Genomic DNA, 17,782 nt, shown 5'->3' on the forward strand with positions numbered 1-17,782 from the left:
TGTGAGTGTAAGCGTCCTTTAAGTCCAGAGAGCATAGCCAATCGTTTTCCTGAACCATGGGTAGAAGGGTGCCCAGGGAAACCATCCTGAACTTTTCACGGACCAGATATTTGTTCAGGGCCCTTAGGTCTAGGATGGGACGCATCCCCCGTTTTCTTTTCCACAAGGAAGTACCTGGAATAGAATCCCAACCCTTCCTGCCCCAGTGGCACGGGCTCGACCGCATTGGCGCTGGGAAGGGCGGAGAGTTCCTCTGCAAGTACCTGCCTGTGGCGGAAGCTGAAGGATTGAGCTCCTGGTGGGCAATTTGGAGGTCTGGAGATCAAATTGAGGGAGTATCCTAGCTGCACTATTTGGAGAACCCACTGGTCGGAGGTTATGAGAGGCCACCTTTGGTGAAAAAATTTTAACCTCCCCCGACCGGCAGATTGTCCGGCACAGACGCTTTGATTTTGGCTATGCTCTGCTGGAGCCAGTCAAAAGCCCGTCCCTTGCTTTTGCTGGGGAGCTGCTGGGGCCTGTTGAGGCGCACGCTGTTGACGGGAACGAGCGCGCTGGGGTTTAGCATGGGCAGCAGGCTGGCGAGAGGGAGGACTGTACCTACGCTTAGTAGAATAGGGAACAGTCCTCCTTCCCCCATAAAAACGTCTACTTGATGAGGTAGATGCTGAAGGCTTTTGTGTGGGGAAATCTTGCCTGACCAATTTACTTCAATTCTTTGAAGGAGTAAACAAACATGTGGACAAAGGGGAGCCGGTTGATACTGTGTATCTGGATTTTCAAAAGGCGTTTGACAAGGTACCTCATGAAAGGCTACAGAGGAAATCGGAGGGTCATGGGATAGGAGGAAAAGTCCTACTGTGGATTAAAAACTGGTTGAAGGATAGGAAACAGAGAGTGGGGTTAAATGGGTAGTATTCACAATGGAGAAGGGTAGTTAGTGGGGTTCCTCAGGGGTCTGTGCTAGGACCGCTGCTTTTTAATATATTTATAAATGATTTAGAGATGGGAGTACCTAGCAAGGTGATTACATTTGCTGACGACACAAAGTTATTCAAAGTTGTTAACTCGCAACAGGATTGTGAAAAATTACCGAAGGACCTTACGAGACTGGAAGACTGGGCGGCTAAATGGCAGATGACGTTTAATGTGAGCAAGTGCAAGGTGATGCATGTGGGAAAAAAGAACCCAAATTATAGCTACGTCATGCAAGGTTCCACGTTAGGAGTTACGGACCAAGAAAGGGATCTGGGTGTCGTCGTCGATAATACACTGAAACCTTCTGCTCAGTGTGCTGCTGTGGCTAGGAAAGCGAATAGAATGTTGGGTATTATTAGGAAAGGTATGGAAAACAGGTGTGAGGATGTTATAATGCCGTTATAGCGCTCCATGGTGTGATTGCACCTTGAGTATTGTGTTCAATTCTGGTCGCCACATCTCAAGAAAGATATAGTGGAATTGGAAAAGGTGCAGCGAAGGGCGACTAAAATGATAGTGGGGACGGGACGACTTCCCTATGAAGAAAGACTAAGGAGGCTAGGGCTTTTCAGCTTGGAGAAGAGACGGCTGAGGGGAGACATGATAGAGGTATATAAAATAATGAGTGGAGTGGAACAGGTGGATGTGAAGCGTCTGTTTACACTTTCCAAAAATACTAGGACTAGGGGGCATGCGATGAAACTACAGTGTAGTAAATTTAAAACAAATCTGAGAAAAGCTTTCTTCACCCAACATGTAATTAAACTCTGGAATTCGTTGCCGGAGAACGTGGTGAAGGCGGTTAGCTTGGCAGAGTTTTAAAAGGGTTTAGACGGTTTCCTAAAGGACAAGTCCATAAACCGCTACTAGATGGACTTGGGAAAAATCCACAATTCTGGGAATAACATGTATAGAATGTTTGTACATTTGGGAAGCTTGCCAGGTGCCCTTGGCCTGGATTGGCCGCTGTCGTGGACAGGATGCTGGGCTTGATGGACCCTTAGTCTTTTCCCAGTGTGGCATTACTTATGTTCTTATGTAATTTGTCGAAAGCGGTGTTCCGCTGGTGGAGTTGTTCTACCACCTGTTCGACCTTTTCCCCCAAAATATTATCCCCCCGGCAAGAAGCATCCGCAATCCGCTGCTGGATTCTATTCTCCAGGTCGGAGGCACGCAGCCACGAGAGTCTGCGCATCACCACACCTTGAGCAGCGGCCCTGGACGCGACATCTAAAGTATCGTACACACCCCTGGGCAGGAATTTACTACACGCCTTCAGCTGCCTGACCACCTGCTGAAAAGGCTTGGCCTGCTCAGAAGGGAGCTTGTCCATCAAGTCCGCCAACTGCCGCACACTGCTCTGCATATCAATGCTCGTGTAAAGCTGGTAGGACTGAATTTTGGAAATGAGCATTGCAGAATGGTAGGCCTTCCGCCCAAGAGTCCAAGGTTCTAGAGTCACAGCCCGGGGGCAACGAAGCGTACTCCCTAGAACTCTTGACTTTCTTAAGGGCCAGATCCACCACAACAGAGTCATGAGGCAACTGAGTCCGCATTAACTCTGGGTCCCCATGGATCCGATACTGGGATTCTATCTTCTTGGGAATGTGGGGATCAGTTAGCGGCTTCGTCCAGTTCGCCAGCAATGTCTTTTTCAGGACATGATGCATGGGTACAGTGGACGATTCCTTAGGTGGAAAAGGATAGTCCAAAAGCTCAAACATATCGGCCCTAGGCTCATCCTCCGTAACCACAGGAAAGGGAATGACCGTAGACATTTCCCGGACAAAGGCCACGAAAGACAGAATCTCGGGAGGAGAAAGCTGCCTTTCAGGAGAAGGAATAGGATCAGAGGGAAGACCGCAAGACTTCTCTTCAGAGAAATATCTTGTGTCCTCCTCTGCTTCCCACGAGGCCTCACCATCGGTATCGGACACCAGTTCGTGAACTGCAGTCCGAAGCCGGTCCCATCTTGACTCCATGGAAACATGGCCACGGTGGGTACGCCGAGAGGAAGACTCCCGCACCGGCGGCGATGAAGCTCCCTCCATCGAAGTCGTCGGGGAGTCGGCCTGGGAGGCCACCGATGCAGGCACCGCAAGCGGTACCGGAGACCTCACTACGGGCGAGGAGCCAGCCGTCGCCTCTCTCAACGGCACTGGTGGCGCAAGCACCCCTGGTACCGGAGCGGAAGGGCGTAACAGCTCTTCCAGTATCCCTGGAACGATGGCCCGGAGACTCTCGTTCAGAGCGGCTGTCAAGGAAGGCAAGGGGTCCGGTACCGGGCTGTCCACAGTAGAGCGCATCGACACCTCTTGTATGGAGGGCAAGTGGTCCTCCCGGCGCCAACGCTGAGTGGGTGCTGAATCCACCGGCAACCCGGATTCTCGGTACCGCCAAGGGAAGGTGACCGGTGACGATGCTTCTTTGCCTTCGCACGAAGCTGGTCATCGGCACCTCCCGGTACCGAAGAGGAGGACGTTGAATCCAAACGCCTCCTCGGGGCCGGGTCCGAAACAGGTCGATCCCGGGGGGCCTGTACCGCAGGAGCCCTCGAGACAGGCGAAGACCTACTCGAGGGCTCACCGCTACCAGCAGGGGAATGGACAGCCCTCACCTGCGCTCCTGATGATGATGCACCCTCCGACGACATCGATACCTCCGATGACCTTGGTACTGCAGACGTCGAAGCACCGGACAAGGCTCCTAACAAAAGGTTCCACTGAGCCAATCTTGCTGCCTGAGTCCTGTTTTTCAGCAGAAGACAGAGAGTGCAGGCTTGGGGACGATGACTGGCCACCAGACACTGAAGACACGAAATGTGCCTATCAGTGAGCAAGATCGTCCGGCTGCACCGCATGCACTTTTTGAAGCCGCTGGCAGGCTTCGATGACATGGGCGGAAAAATCACGCCGGTGAAATCAAAATTCACGATGGTGTCAAAAAATAGCACCAAAAACAGAGAAAAAACCCGTACGGGCGGCCGAAAAAGCCGCGTCAGACGACAAAAGGAAACTTAACGGGAAAAACACTAGAAATAGCGGAAAAAGGGTGTTTTTGTTTTAGACAAGACGAAAAAAACACGAACAGAAGACTTTCCGACCACTTCCGAACGGAAGAAAGCGGCGAAAAACGCGCGAGGGGTCTCCTTGAGGCGCAGAACGACCATAAACAGCCGTCTTGAGCCGCGGAAAAAAGAAGTCTGGCGAGCACACTCGCGTTCAGGCGGGAAGGTCACGAATGTGCAGTGTGCATGCGCACGCGAGGACTAGCAAACGTTGTTGCTAGTGAAGATCTCCGATCGGAGGGGCTGCAGTGGATGTCAACCCATCAGTGAGAACAAGCAGCCTGCTTGTCCTCGGAGAACCTCTTTTATTCTTGTGGAAAATATCGTAACCCTATTTATGGTGCTAACAAAACCCACTGGGTGGATGGATGTTAAAACTGCTTGCCTACCACCTTACTGGTAGAAGAACCTGGGGATGCAGCTTGGGAAATAGATTTCCTATTATTTATTTATTTGCTGCATTTGTACTCCACATTATCCCACCTATTTGCAGGCTCAATGTGGCTTACATTATATTGCAAAAGATATAATTATGAACAGAGTAAGAGGTTTGTTCTAATTTAACATAATACTATGTAAGAAATACGGAAGATATGTTTGTAGAATGATTTACGTAACACATAATAAAAAGCAGTAAAATATAATGACCAATAAAGCGAATGCTACATACCTGTAGAAGGTATTCTCCGAGGACAGAAGGCTGATTGTTCTCACAAATGGGTGACGTCCACGGCAGCCCCTCCGATCGGAGATCTTCCTAGCAACAGAGTTTGCTAGCCCACGCTCGCGCGCGTCCGCAATGCGCGCATGCGCGGCCGTCTTCCCGCCTGAAATCGCTCGTGTTCGCTAGTCCCGTACCAAGCAAAAACAAGACAAGGGAAGACACAACTCCAAAGGGGAGGTGGGCGGGTTGCTGAGAACAATCAGCCTGCTGTCCATCCTCGGAGTACAGGTATGTAGCATTCGTTTTCTCCGAGGACAAGCAGGCTGCTTGTTCTCACAAATGGGGTATCCCTAGCCCCCAGGCTCACTCAAAACAACAAACATGGTCAATAGGGCCTCGCAACGGAGAGGACATAACTGAGATTGAACAAAACTTTTCCAACTAACTGAGAGTGCAGCCTGGAACAGAATAAAAATGGGCCTAGGGGGGGTGGAGTTGGATTCTAAACCCCAAACAGATTCTGCAGCACCGACTGCCCGAACAGACTGTCGCGTCGGGAATCCTGCTGAAGGCAGTAGTGAGATGTGAATGTGTGGACAGATGACCACGTCGCAGCCTTGCAAATCTCTTCAATAGTGGCTGACTTCAAGTGGGCCACTGATGCCGCCATGGCTCGAACACTATGAGCCGTGACATGACCCTCAAGAGTCAGCCCAGCCTGGGCGTAAGTGAAGGAAATGCAGTCTGCTAGCCAATTTGAAATGGTGCGCTTCCCCACAGCCACTCCCCTCCTGTTGGGATCAAAAGAAACAAAAAGTTGGGCGGACTGTCTGTGTGGGCTTGTCCGCTCCAGATAGAAGGCCAATGCTCTCTTGCAGTCCAATGTGTGCAGCTGACGTTCAGCAGGGCGGGTATGAGGACGGGGGAAGAATGTTGCCAAGACAATTGACTGGTTTAGATGGAACTCCGACACCACCTTCGGCAAGAACTTAGGGTGAGTGCGGAGGACTACTCTGTTATGATGAAATTTAGTATAAGGAGCATGAGCTACCAAGGCTTGCAGCTCACTGACTCTGCGAGCTGAAGTAACTGCCACCAAGAAAATGACCTTCCAGGTCAAGTACTTCAGATGACAGGAATCCAGTGGCTCAAAAGAAGGTTTCATCAGCTGGGTGAGAACGACATTGAGATCCCATGACACTGTAGGAGGTTTGACTGGGGGCTTCGACAAAAGCAAACCTCTCTTAATTGAACAACTAAAGATTTTCAGAAGGCGTTTGACAAAGTGCCGCACGAAAGACTCCTGAAGAAATTGCAGAGTCATGGAATCGGAGGTAGGGTATTATTATGGATTAAGAACTGGTTGAAAGATAGGAAGCAGAGAGTAGGATTGCGTGGCCAGTATTCTCAGTGGAGGAGGGTAGTTAGTGGGGTCCCGCAGGGGTCTGTGCTGGGTCCGTTGCTTTTTAATGTATTTATAAATGACCTAGAGATGGGAATAACTAGTGAGGTAATTAAATTCGCCGATGACACAAAATTATTCAGGGTCGTCAAGTCGCAGGAGGAATGTGAACGATTACAGGAGGACCTTGCGAGACTGGGAGAATGGGCGTGCAAGTGGCAGATGAAGTTCAATGTTGACAAGTGCAAAGTGATGCATGTGGGTAAGAGGAACCCGAATTATAGCTACGTCTTGCAAGGTTCCGCGTTAGGAGTTACGGATCAAGAAAGGGATCTGGGTGTCGTCGTCGATGATACGCTGAAACCTTCTGCTCAGTGTGCTGCTGCGGCTAGGAAAGCAAATAGAATGTTGGGTGTTATTAGGAAGGGTATGGAGTCCAGGTGTGCGGATGTTATAATGCCGTTGTATCGCTCCATGGTGCGACCGCACCTGGAGTATTGTGTTCAGTACTGGTCTCCGTATCTCAAAAAAGATATAGTAGAATTGGAAAAGGTACAGCGAAGGGCGACGAAAATGATAATGGGGATGGGACGACTTTCCTATGAAGAGAGGCTGAGAAGGCTAGGGCTTTTCAGCTTGGAGAAGAGACGGCTGAGGGGAGATATGATAGAAGTGTATAAAATAATGAGTGGAATGGATCGGGTGGATGTGAAGCGACTGTTCACGCTATCCAAAAATAATAGGACTAGAGGGCATGAGTTGAAGCTACAGTGTGGTAAATTTAAAACGAATCGGAGAAAATTTTTCTTCACCCAACGTGTAATTAGACTCTGGAATTCGTTGCCGGAGAACGTGGTACGGGCGGTTAGCTTGACGGAGTTTAAAAAGGGGTTAGATAGATTCCTAAAGGACAAGTCCATAGACCGCTATTAAATGGACTTGGAAAAATTCCGCATTTTTAGGTATAACTTGTCTGGAATGTTTTTACGTTTGGGGAGCGTGCCAGGTGCCCTTGACCTGGATTGGCCACTGTCGGTGACAGGATGCTGGGCTAGATGGACCTTTGGTCTTTCCCAGTATGGCACTACTTATGTACTTATGTACTTATGTTGTCCCGAGATAGGCTTACCTTCCACATGGTAATGGTATGCACTAATCGCACTAAGATGAACCCTTACAGAGTTGGTTTTAAAACCAGACTCCGATAAATGTAGAAGGTATTCAAGCAGGGTCTGTGTAGGACAAGAACGAGGATCTAAGGCCTTGCCATCACACCACACAGCAAACCGTGGCCAGAGGAAAAAATAACTCCTCTTGGTAGAATCTTTCCTGGAAGCAAGCAAGACTCGGGAGACACCCTCTGACAGACCCAAGGAGGCGAAGTCTACGCTCTCAACATCCAGGCTGTGAGGGCCAGAGACCGAAGGTTGGGATGGAGGAGCGCCCCCTCGTTCTGTGTGATTAGGGTTGGAAAGCAGTCCAATCTCCACGGTTCTTCGGAAGACAATTCCAGAAGAAGAGGGAACCAGATCTTACAAGGCCAAAAAGGAGCAATCAGAATCATGGTTCCTCTTTCTTGCTTGAGTTTCAGCAAAGTCCTCCCTATCAAAGGAATGGGAGGATACGCGTACAGGAGACCTTCCCCCCAAAACAGAAGGAAAAGAGAGACAGAAGGTTGTGTGCCCTCATCTCGGGAAGATAGGCCCGAGCTGTCTGAGAGTCCAGCAGAGTTCCTATGAATTCTAGTTGTTGAACTGGAAGAAGGTGGGACTTTGGGTAACTGATGACAAACCCTAGTAGCTCCAAGAGTCGAATAGTCATCTGAATGGACTGTAGAGCTCCTGCTTCTGAGGTGTTCTTCACCAGCCAATCGTTGAGAAAAGGGAACACATGTATTCCCAGTCTGCGTAGCGACGCTGCAACTACTGCCAGGCATTTTGTAAAAACCCTGGGTGCAGACGCGAGACCAAAGGGTAGCACACAATACTGGAAGTGCTGTGTTCCCAGACGGAATCGAAGATACTTCCTTTAAGCTGGAAGCATCGGAATGCGAGTGTAAGCATCCTTTAAGTCCAGAGAGCATAGCCAATCATTTTGCAGAATCATGGGGAGAAGGGTGCCCAGGGAAACCATCCTGAACTTTTCTCGGACCAGATATTTGTTTAGGGCCCTTAGGTCTAGGATGGGACGCATCCCCCCTGTTTTCTTTTGCACAAGGAAGTACCTGGAATAGAATCCCAGCCCTTCTGGCCTTGGTGGAACGGGCTCGACCGCATTGACGCTGAGAAGGGCGGAGAGTTCCTCTGCAAGTACCTGCCTGTGCTGGAAGCTGAAGGAATGAGCTCCCGGTGGACAATTTGGAGGTCTGGAGATCAAATTGAGGGAGTACCCTAACCGGACTATTTGAAGATCCCACCGGTCGGAGGTTATGAGAGGCCACCTTTGGTGAAAAAATTTTAACCTCCCCCCGACCGGCAGATCGTCCAGCATAGGTACTTTTATGGCGGCTATGCTCAGCTGGAGCCAGTCAAAAGCCCGTCCCTTGCTTTTGCTGGGGAGCTGCAGGGGCCTGTCGGGAAGGTGGATTGTAGCTATGCTTACTGTAAGCATAGGGAGCATTCCTCCTTCCCCTGAAAAAATGTCTACCTGTGGCGCCCGGTGGGAGAGTTTGTCGAGGGCGGTTTCCCGCTGGTGGAGCTGCTCTACCTTCTCACCAAAAATATTATCCCCCCGGCAAGGGACATCCGCTAGCCGCTGCTGGGTCTGACTGTCCAAGTCAGAGGCATGCAGCCATGAGAGTCTGCACATCACTATACCTTGAGCAGCGGATTTGGATGCAACATCAAAAGTGTCATAAGCACCCCTGGACAGGAATGTACGACACTGCTGCCTGACCACCTCCTGAAAAGGCCTGGCGTGCTCTGGAGGGAGCTGGTCCACCAAGTTCGCCGGTTGCTTTACATTGTTCTGCATATGGATGCTCGTGTAGAGCTGGTATGACTGAATTTTGGACACGAGCATAGAGGACTGATAGGCCTTCCTCCAAAAAGAGTCTATAGTCCTAGCTTCTCGCCCCGGGGGTGCCAAGGCGAAATCTCTAGTACTCCTGGCTCTCTTGAGAGCGGAATCCACAACCATAGACTCGAGAGGTAACTGTGACTTCATCAACTCAGGTTCTCCGTGGATTCGATACTGGGACTCCGCTTTCTTGGGAATGGTGGGATTAGTTAACTGTTTCATCCAGTTCCTCAGCAATGTCTCCTTAAGGACATTATGCAGAGGGACAGTGGATGGCTCCTTAGATGGTGAAAGATAGTCAAGGACCTCGAGCATCTCAGTCCTGGGCTCATCCTCAGTTACCACAGGGAAGGGAATGCCCACAGACATTTCCCGGACAAATGACGAGGAGGAGAGACTCTCCAGCGGAGAAAGCTTCCTCTCAGGTGAAGGAGTGGGATCAGAAGGAAGACCACAAGTCTCCTCGGAAGAGAAATACCTGGGATCTTCCCTTTCATCCCAGAAGGCATCCTCCTCGGTATCGGACAAGAGTTCTCGAACTGCAGTCCGAAACCAGGCCTGTCTCAACGCCGAGGAACCATGTCCCCGATGGCGATGCCGAGAAGTCGACTCCCATTCCGGCGGCGATTAAACTCCCTCCAATGATGTCGACGGGGAGTCGACCTGGGTATCAGCCGAGGCCGATGCCGCAAGCGGTACCGGCGTCAGGGACCTCACCACAGGCACGGAGCCAGCTGCCGCTTCCATTGACGATACCGAGGGCGCAAGCACCCCCGGTACCGAGGTAGACTGATGCAGCAGCCCTTCCAGAAGGCCTGGAAGAATGGCTCTGATGCTCTCCTCCAGAGTCGCTATTCAGGAAGGCTGTGGGGCCGGTACAGAAGTCGATGTCTGAATCTGTGGAGGCCTGGGAGGCGGTACCGTGCTGTCCGAAGATCGACGCACTGACATCTCTTGTATGGAGGGTGAGCGCTCCTCCCGGCGTCGACGCTTTCTGGGTGCCGAATCCTTCGACGCCCCAGAGCTCCCGATACCGTGCCTCGAAAGAGACCGAAGCACGTCACCAGTACTCCTCGGTACCGACGAGGAGGACGTGGAATTCACACGCCTCCTCGGGGTCGGGTCCGACAGAGGTCGGTCACGGTGGGCCTGCACAGCAGAAGCCTTCGAGACAGGTGGAGACCCACTCGACAGCTCGCTACTCCCAGCTAATGGCGATGTCCGGACAGTCATTACCTGCACTCCTGATGTCGATGCCATCCCCGGTGCCAATGTCGACGCTGAAGAATCACTCAGAGCTCAGAAAAGACGATCTTGAAGAGCTCTTCTCAACGCCTGTATCCGTTTTTTCAAACTCAGACACAACTTGCAAGCGTCTGGGCGATGGTCGGGCCCAAGGCACTGGATGCACCAGGAGTAAGGGTCAGTGCCCGAGATAGACTGCTGGCACTGAGCACACATTTCTTGAAGCCACTGGGAGGCTTCGATGACATCAGTGGAAAAAACGCGGCGGCGAAATCAAAAGGCTTGATTGTGCCGACTGAGGGCACAAAAAGGGAGCACCATGGACGTGCGGCCCAAGAAGGCCGCAACGGAAGCGAAAGGAAACTTAACAGGGGAAAAAACTAAGAGAAAAAAGGCAACGTAAGACAAAAAGAAAGCGCTAAATAAGAACGCCTAAATCTTTCCGAAGGCCTGAGGGAGAGAGACCGACATGCAGCTACTCTCCACTGCGGAAAAAGAAAAACTGAGGCGGGAACGGATGCGCACGGGCGGGAAGATGGCCGCGCATGCGCAGTGCATCCGTCCCGTGCTCTGCTGGCTGTCGCAAAGTTTTCTGAATTGTACTGGGAAAATCTCCGTTCCTTGGGCCGCCGTGGACGCCGACCCACATGTGAGAACAAACAGCCTGCCTGTCCTCGGAGAACACCTGGTACTGTTTTAATAGTAGTAGTAGTACTTAAAGATTAATAAAATGAAATTTTGCATGAAAAAATTTAAAAATCAGACCAATGGCAATTTGGGTGAAATACACATCAGTATCAGCCTATGGAACTGATTGCAATACTTCTGATTTTTTTTGTACTCTGAAATGTTGGCGTGATAAATGTGACATCTTATTTTTGATGTTGCTATTTGCAGGCGGTAATTACTTACCTTACATCACCTTGTGCAAGCGTCTCCCTGCCGAAATCAAGTATATCTGCTGCTGTTCCCACAAACAGGAGAAGAAGCTGTGACAACTGGTCGCGGGTGATTCCAGCACCAATGGGAAGAAGCCATCTCCCAATAATTAGCAGCAACAAGAAAGTCTGGTGCAGTCCTAGTGTCCAAGCAGTTTCGCATCCTGAGACCACCTTATTGACCATATCAATATCTATATTCTGTTTTAAAAAGAAACATAAATATGTGCAAATGATCAAGTGCTGACACTTGACAAGATTCAGCATTTTTATAAATGCTATAAAAATGCTTAATTTTGCAGCTGGGAAACAAGTGGATGCCTCCATTTCGGTGCCCCAATGCCATGTGGTGACACACTATTCCAGCGTTTCCCAAGACCAGTCCTGGAGTACTCCTTAACAGTCAAGTTTTCAGGACATCCACAATGAATATGCATGAACTTCATCTGCATACACTGCCTCCATTATAAGCAAATCTCTTTCATGCATATTCATTGTGGATATCCTGAAAACCTGACTGGCAAGGAGGTACTCCAGGACCAGACTTGCGAAACACTGCTCTATGCAATAACAACATCTGGGCACCAGAGTTCATTATAGAATGCAAACGTAAAGCAAAGATACTTACCTGTAGCAGGTATTCTCCGAGGACAGCAGGCTGACTGTTCTCACATGTGGATCGACGTCCGCGTCAGCCCAGGAACCGGCATTTTGACAACAAAATAAAAACAAAGATTTGCTTGAGTCTTCTAGCGCGCGAATTGCACACACCGTTCATGCATGGACGACTTCCCGCCCGTCACGTGAGCATGCTTCCTCAGTTTAATCAAAAAGCATAGAAGCAACAAACAACAAGAACAACTCCAAAGGGGAGGAGGGCGGGTTGGTGAGAACAATCAGCCTGCTGTCCTCAGAGAATACCTGCTACAGGTAAGTATCTTCGCTTTCTCCGAGGACAAGCAGGCTGCTTGTTCTCACATGTGGGGTATCCCTAGCACCCAGGCTCACTCAAAACAATGAACACTGGTCAATTGGGCCTCGCAACGGCGAGGACATAACAGAGATTGACCTGAAACCATAAACTGAGAGTGCAGCCTGGAACAGAACAAAAATGGGTCTAGGGGGGTGGAGTTCGATTCTAAACCCTGAACAGATTCTGCAGCACTGACTGCCCAAACCGACTGTCGCGTCGGGCATCCTGCTGAAGGCAGTAGTGAGATGTGAATGTGTGGACTGATGACCACATTGCAGCCTTGCAAATCTCCTCAATGGAGGCTGACTTTAAGTGAGCCACTGACGCAGCCATGAATCTAACATTATGAGCCCTGAAATGGCCCTCTAAAGACCACCCAGCCTGGGCATAAGTGAAGGAAATGCAATCTGCTAGCCAATTGGAGATTGTGCGTTTTCCGATGGCGACTCCCCTCCTGTTGGGATAGAAAGAAACAAACAACTGAGCAGACTGTCTGAAGGGCTTCATCCGCTCCACGTAAAAGGCCAATGCTCTCTTGCAGTCCAAGGTATGCAAACTGCTTTGGCCAGGGCGAGTATGACAGGGAAAGAATGTTGGCAAGACAACTGACTGGTTCAGATGGAACTCTGACACCAACTTCGGCAGGAACTTAGGGTACGTGCAGAGGACTACTCTGTTGTGATGAAACCTGATAGAAGGTGCAAGCACTACCAAAGCCTGAAGCTCACTGCCCTACGAGCTGAAGTAACAGCCACCAAGAAAACGACCTTCCAGGTCAAGTACTTCAGATGGCAGGAATTCAGTGGCTCAAAAGGAGCTTTCATCAGCTGGGTGAGAACGACGTTGAGATCCTATGACACTGGTAGAGGTTTGATGGTGGGCTTTGACAAAAGCAAACCTCTCAGGAAGCAAACAACTAAAGGCTGTCCAGAGATAGGCTTAACCTCTACACAGTGATGATAAGCACTAATCGCACTAAGGTGAACTCTTACGGAGTTGTTCTTGAGACCAGGCTCTGAGAAGTGTAGAAGGTATTCAAGCAAGATCTGTGTAGGACAAGATAGAGGATCTAGGGCCTTGCTGTCACACCAACGACAAACCTCCTCCATTTGAAAGAGTAACACCTTTTCGTGGAATCTTTCCTGGAAGCAAGTAAGACACAGGAGACACCCTCTGAAAGTCCCTAGGAGGTGAATTCTAAGCTCTCAACATCCAGGCCGTGAGAGTCAGAGACTGGAGATTGAGATGCAGAAGCAACCCCTCGTTCTGGGTGCTGAGGGTCGGAAAACACTCCAATCTCCACAGTATCTCGGAGGACAACTCCAGAAGAAGAGGGAACCAAATCTGATGCGGCCAGAAGGGTGCAATCAGAATCATGGTTCAGCGGTCTTGCTTGAGTTTCAGCAAAGTCTTCCCTACTAGAGGTATGGGAGGATATGCATACAGAAGGCCTGTTCCCCAATGTAGGAGAAAGGCATCTGACGCTAGTCTGTCATGTGCCTGAAGTGTGGAACAGAACTGAGGGACCTTGTGATTGATCTGAGTGGCAAAAAGATCCACCGAGGAGGTGCCCCACGCTCAGAAGATCTTGCGGATTACTCCCAAGGTCAATGACCACTCATGAAGTTGCACTATCCCGCTCAGCCTGTCGGCCAGACTGTTGTTTACACCTGCCAGATAAGTGGCTTGGAGAAACATGCCATGCCCAAAGCCACATCTGGATAGCTTCCTGACACAGAGGGCGAGATCTGGTGCCCCCCTGCTTGTTGGTGTAATACATGGCAACCTGATTGTCTGAATCAATATGATTTGGTTGGACAGCCAGTCTCTGAAAGCCTTTAGAGCGTTCCAGATCGCTCGCAATTCCAGGAGATTGATCTGAAGACCTTTTTCCTGAAAGGACCACGCTCCTTGAGTGTGAAGCCCATCTACATGAGCTCCCCACCCCAGGAGGGATGCATCCGTCGTCAGTACTTTGTGCCTGAGGAATTTGGAATGGATGCCCCAAGGTCAGATTGGATCAAATCGCCTCCAACTGCAGAGAATTCCGGAAGTCGGTGGACAGTTGGATTACATCCTCTAGACTCCCCGCAGCTTGATACCACTGGGAGGCTAGGGTCCACTGAGCCGATCTCATGTGTACATGTGCCATGGGAGTCACATGAACTGTGGAGGTCATGTGCCCCAGAAGTCTCAACATCTGCCGAGCTGTGATCTGTTGAGATGCTCGAACTATGGACACCAGGGACAGGAGGTTGTCTGCCCTTGTCTTGGGAAGATAAGCTCAAACTGTCTGTGTTCAACAGGGCTCCAATGAATTCCAACTTTTGCAATGGAGTGAGATGGGACTTGGGGTAATTGATTAAGAACCCCAGTAGTTCTAGCACCTGAATAGTCATTCACATGAACTGCTGAGCGCCTGCCTTCGAGGTGCTCTTCACCAGCCAATCGTCGAGATAAGAGAACACAAGCACTCCCAGTCTGCATAGCGACGCTGCGACTACCGCCAGGCACTTTGTGAATACTCTGGGCACAGACGCCAGACCAAAAGGCAGCACACAGTACTGAAAGTGCTGAGTTCCCAGTCGAAATCGAAGATACTTCATGTGAGCTGGAAGAATCGAGATATGTGTGTAAGCATCCTTTAAGTCCAGAGAGCATAGCCAATCGTTCTCTTGAATCATGGGAAGAAGCGTGCCCAGGGAAACCATCTTGAACTTTTCTCGAACTAGAAATTTGTTCAGGCCCCTTAGGTCTAGGATGGGATGCATAACCCCTGTCTTCTGCACAAGGAAGTACCTGGAATAGAATCCCAGCCCTTCTTCCCCTGGTGGAACAGATTCTACCGCATTGGCCTTTAGAAGGGTGGAGAGTTCCTCTGCAAGTACCTGCTTTTGCTGGGAACTGTAAGATTGAGTTCCCGGTGGACAATTTGGAGGTTTGGATTCCAGATTGAGAGTGTATCCTAACCAGACTATTTGAAGAACCCACCAGTCGGCGGTTATAAGAGGCCACCGTTGGTGAAAAAAATATCAACCTCTCTCCAACTGGCAAGTCGTCCGGTACAGACACTTTTATTGAGGTTATGCTTAACTGGAGCCAGTCAAAAGTCCATCCCTTGCTTTTGCTGGGGAGCAGTATGGGCCTTAGGTGCACGCTGTTGATGAGAACAAGCGCGCTGGGGTTGAGACTGGGCAGGCTGCCAAGAAGCAGGAGTGTACCTATGCCTAGAATAGGAATAGGAAGCACTCCTTCTCCTGCCAAAAAACCTCCTAGATGAGGAGGCAGTAGCAGAAGACGTCCGGTGGGAGAGAGAATCCATAGCATCATTATGCTTCTTGATCTGATAAACTAGATTCTCTACTTTCTCACCAAAAAGATTATCCCCCCGGCAAGGAACATCCGCCATTCGCTGCTGGACAGAATAATCCAGGTGAGAGACACGCACCCATGAGAGTCTGCGCATCACTATACTTTGAGCAGCAACTCTGGATGCCACATCAAAAGTGTCAAAAGTACCCCTGGCCAGGAACTTTCAACATGCCTTCTGCTGCCTGACCACCTGGCGAACAGGTTCGGCCAGCTCCATATGGAGTGCATCAACCAAGCTCGACAGTTGCCGTATCGAGTCCCGCAAGTGCATGCTCGTGAAGAGCTGGTAAGACTGAACCTTGGCGGCGAGTATAGCGGCCTGGAACGTCTTCTTCCCAAAAGATTCAAGAGTTCTAGCCTCTCTGCCTGGGGGCACCAAAGCATAGTCTCTAGTACTCCTGGCTCTCTTGAGGGCGGAGTCCACCACCATGGAATTGTGGAGTAACTGAGACCTCATCAACCGAGGTTCACCGTGGATCCAATACTGGGATTCAGCTTTTTTCAGGACCATGGGGGCCAGACAGAGGGGCTGGCCAGTTTCGCATAAGAACTTCCTTCAGAACCTTATGCAAAGGAACTGTCACAGCCTCTTTAGGTGGAGAAGAATAATCCAGGACCTCGAGCATCTCAGTCCTGGGCTCATCTTCAACTTCCACAGGGAGGGGAATAGCCGTAGCCATTTCCCGGACAAAAGAGGGAAAGGACAGACTCTCCCGGTGGAGATAGTCTCCTTTCTGGCGGAGGGGAAGGATCAGAGGGAATCCCAAAGGACTCATCAGAAGAGAAGTACCTGGGATCCTCTTCTGACTCTCACAAACATTCCTGCTCAGTATCGGATAGAACCTGAGTTAAGGTGCTTCGACACTGAACCTGCCTTGACGCCGAGGAACGATATCCTCTATGGCGATGTCAAGAGGCCGATGCCTGGTCCGACTACAGCGAAGCTCCCTCCACCGACGTCAAAGGTGAGTTGACCTGGGTGGCAACCAACGTGGATGCCGCAAGCGGCATTACGGTAGGGGACCTCACCGCAGGTGAAGGGCCAGAAACAGTTGCAGCAGCAGGTACAGAAGGCGCAAGCACCCCTGACACCGAAGCTGTCATAGCAGTCCCTCCAGAAGTTCTGGAAACAAGACCCAGATGCACTCGTCGAGAGCCGCCATCGGAAAAGGCTGCGGGGTCGGTGGAACAGGCAGTGTCAGAATCTGTGGAGGCTCAGGAGCAGGTACCGGGCTGCTAGGAGACCGACGCATCGGCACATCCTGAATAGAGGGGGAGCGATCCTCTCGGCGCCGACGCTGCTCAGGTACCAACTCTCTCGACGCCCCAGTACCGTGTGTCAAAGGAGAACGATGACGGTGCTTCTTCACCTTCGCTCGACGCCCGCCATCGAGGCGCCTCAGTACCAATGAGGAGGACGTGGCATCCTCACGTCTCCTCAGGGCCGGGTCCGATGAAGGTCGGTCCCATGGGTCCTGCATAACAGGAGGCCTCGAGGCAGGTGGAGACCCACTTGACGCCTCACTGCTCCCAGCGCGAGTTGCTCTCTCAGCAGCCATTACCTTTCTTCCCGACATCAATGATCCTGTCGATGTCGAAGGACCGGACTGAGCCCCAAAATGTTTTTCTCGTTGGGCTTCTCAAGACGCTTGGGTCCGTTTCTTCATACGAAGACACAAACTACAAGTGGCTGGATTATGGTCGGGCCCAAGGCACTGGACACACCAGGCGTTGGTATCGGTACCTGAGATAGTCCGGTTGCACCGCGTACAACGCTTGAAGCCGCTGGGTGTCTTCGATGACACGGAAGGGAAAACGGGTTCGGCAAAATCAAATGACGTGATTGTGCTGTTGAAAAGAAAAAGGGGCACAAAAGAAAGGGAAGAACCCGGCTGTACGGCCTGAAACTCGGCCACGTTGAAAAAGAAAGAAAACTTATAAAGGGGCTAAATACAAGAAAAATACGAGAAGAAGTTTTTTTTTTTTTTTTAAAGAATGACGAAAAATAAAAGAAAACTAACACGAACTAGTTGTCAAAGACTGTTTCCTGGGCCAAAAACGAAAAGAAGAGCTGAAACGCTGTCTCTCCACCGCAGACAAGAAAAAACTGGGGAAGCACGCTAAC

General features: G+C 50.4%; 1 protein-coding gene across 1 annotated transcript in view; it reads right to left on the reverse strand.

Moving 5' to 3' along the window:
• TMEM26 (transmembrane protein 26) overlaps positions 1-17,782 on the reverse strand; it is a 211,068-nt gene that overhangs the window by 83,383 nt on the left and 109,903 nt on the right. Inside the window, exon 4 of the mRNA XM_030204836.1 lies at positions 11,287-11,513. Coding sequence (XP_030060696.1) covers positions 11,287-11,513 — 227 coding nt within the window. The remainder of the gene's footprint in view (positions 1-11,286; positions 11,514-17,782) is intronic.

Source organism: Microcaecilia unicolor, chromosome 5 (genome assembly GCF_901765095.1).
Source record: "Microcaecilia unicolor chromosome 5, aMicUni1.1, whole genome shotgun sequence".
NCBI lineage: Eukaryota > Metazoa > Chordata > Amphibia > Gymnophiona > Siphonopidae > Microcaecilia > Microcaecilia unicolor.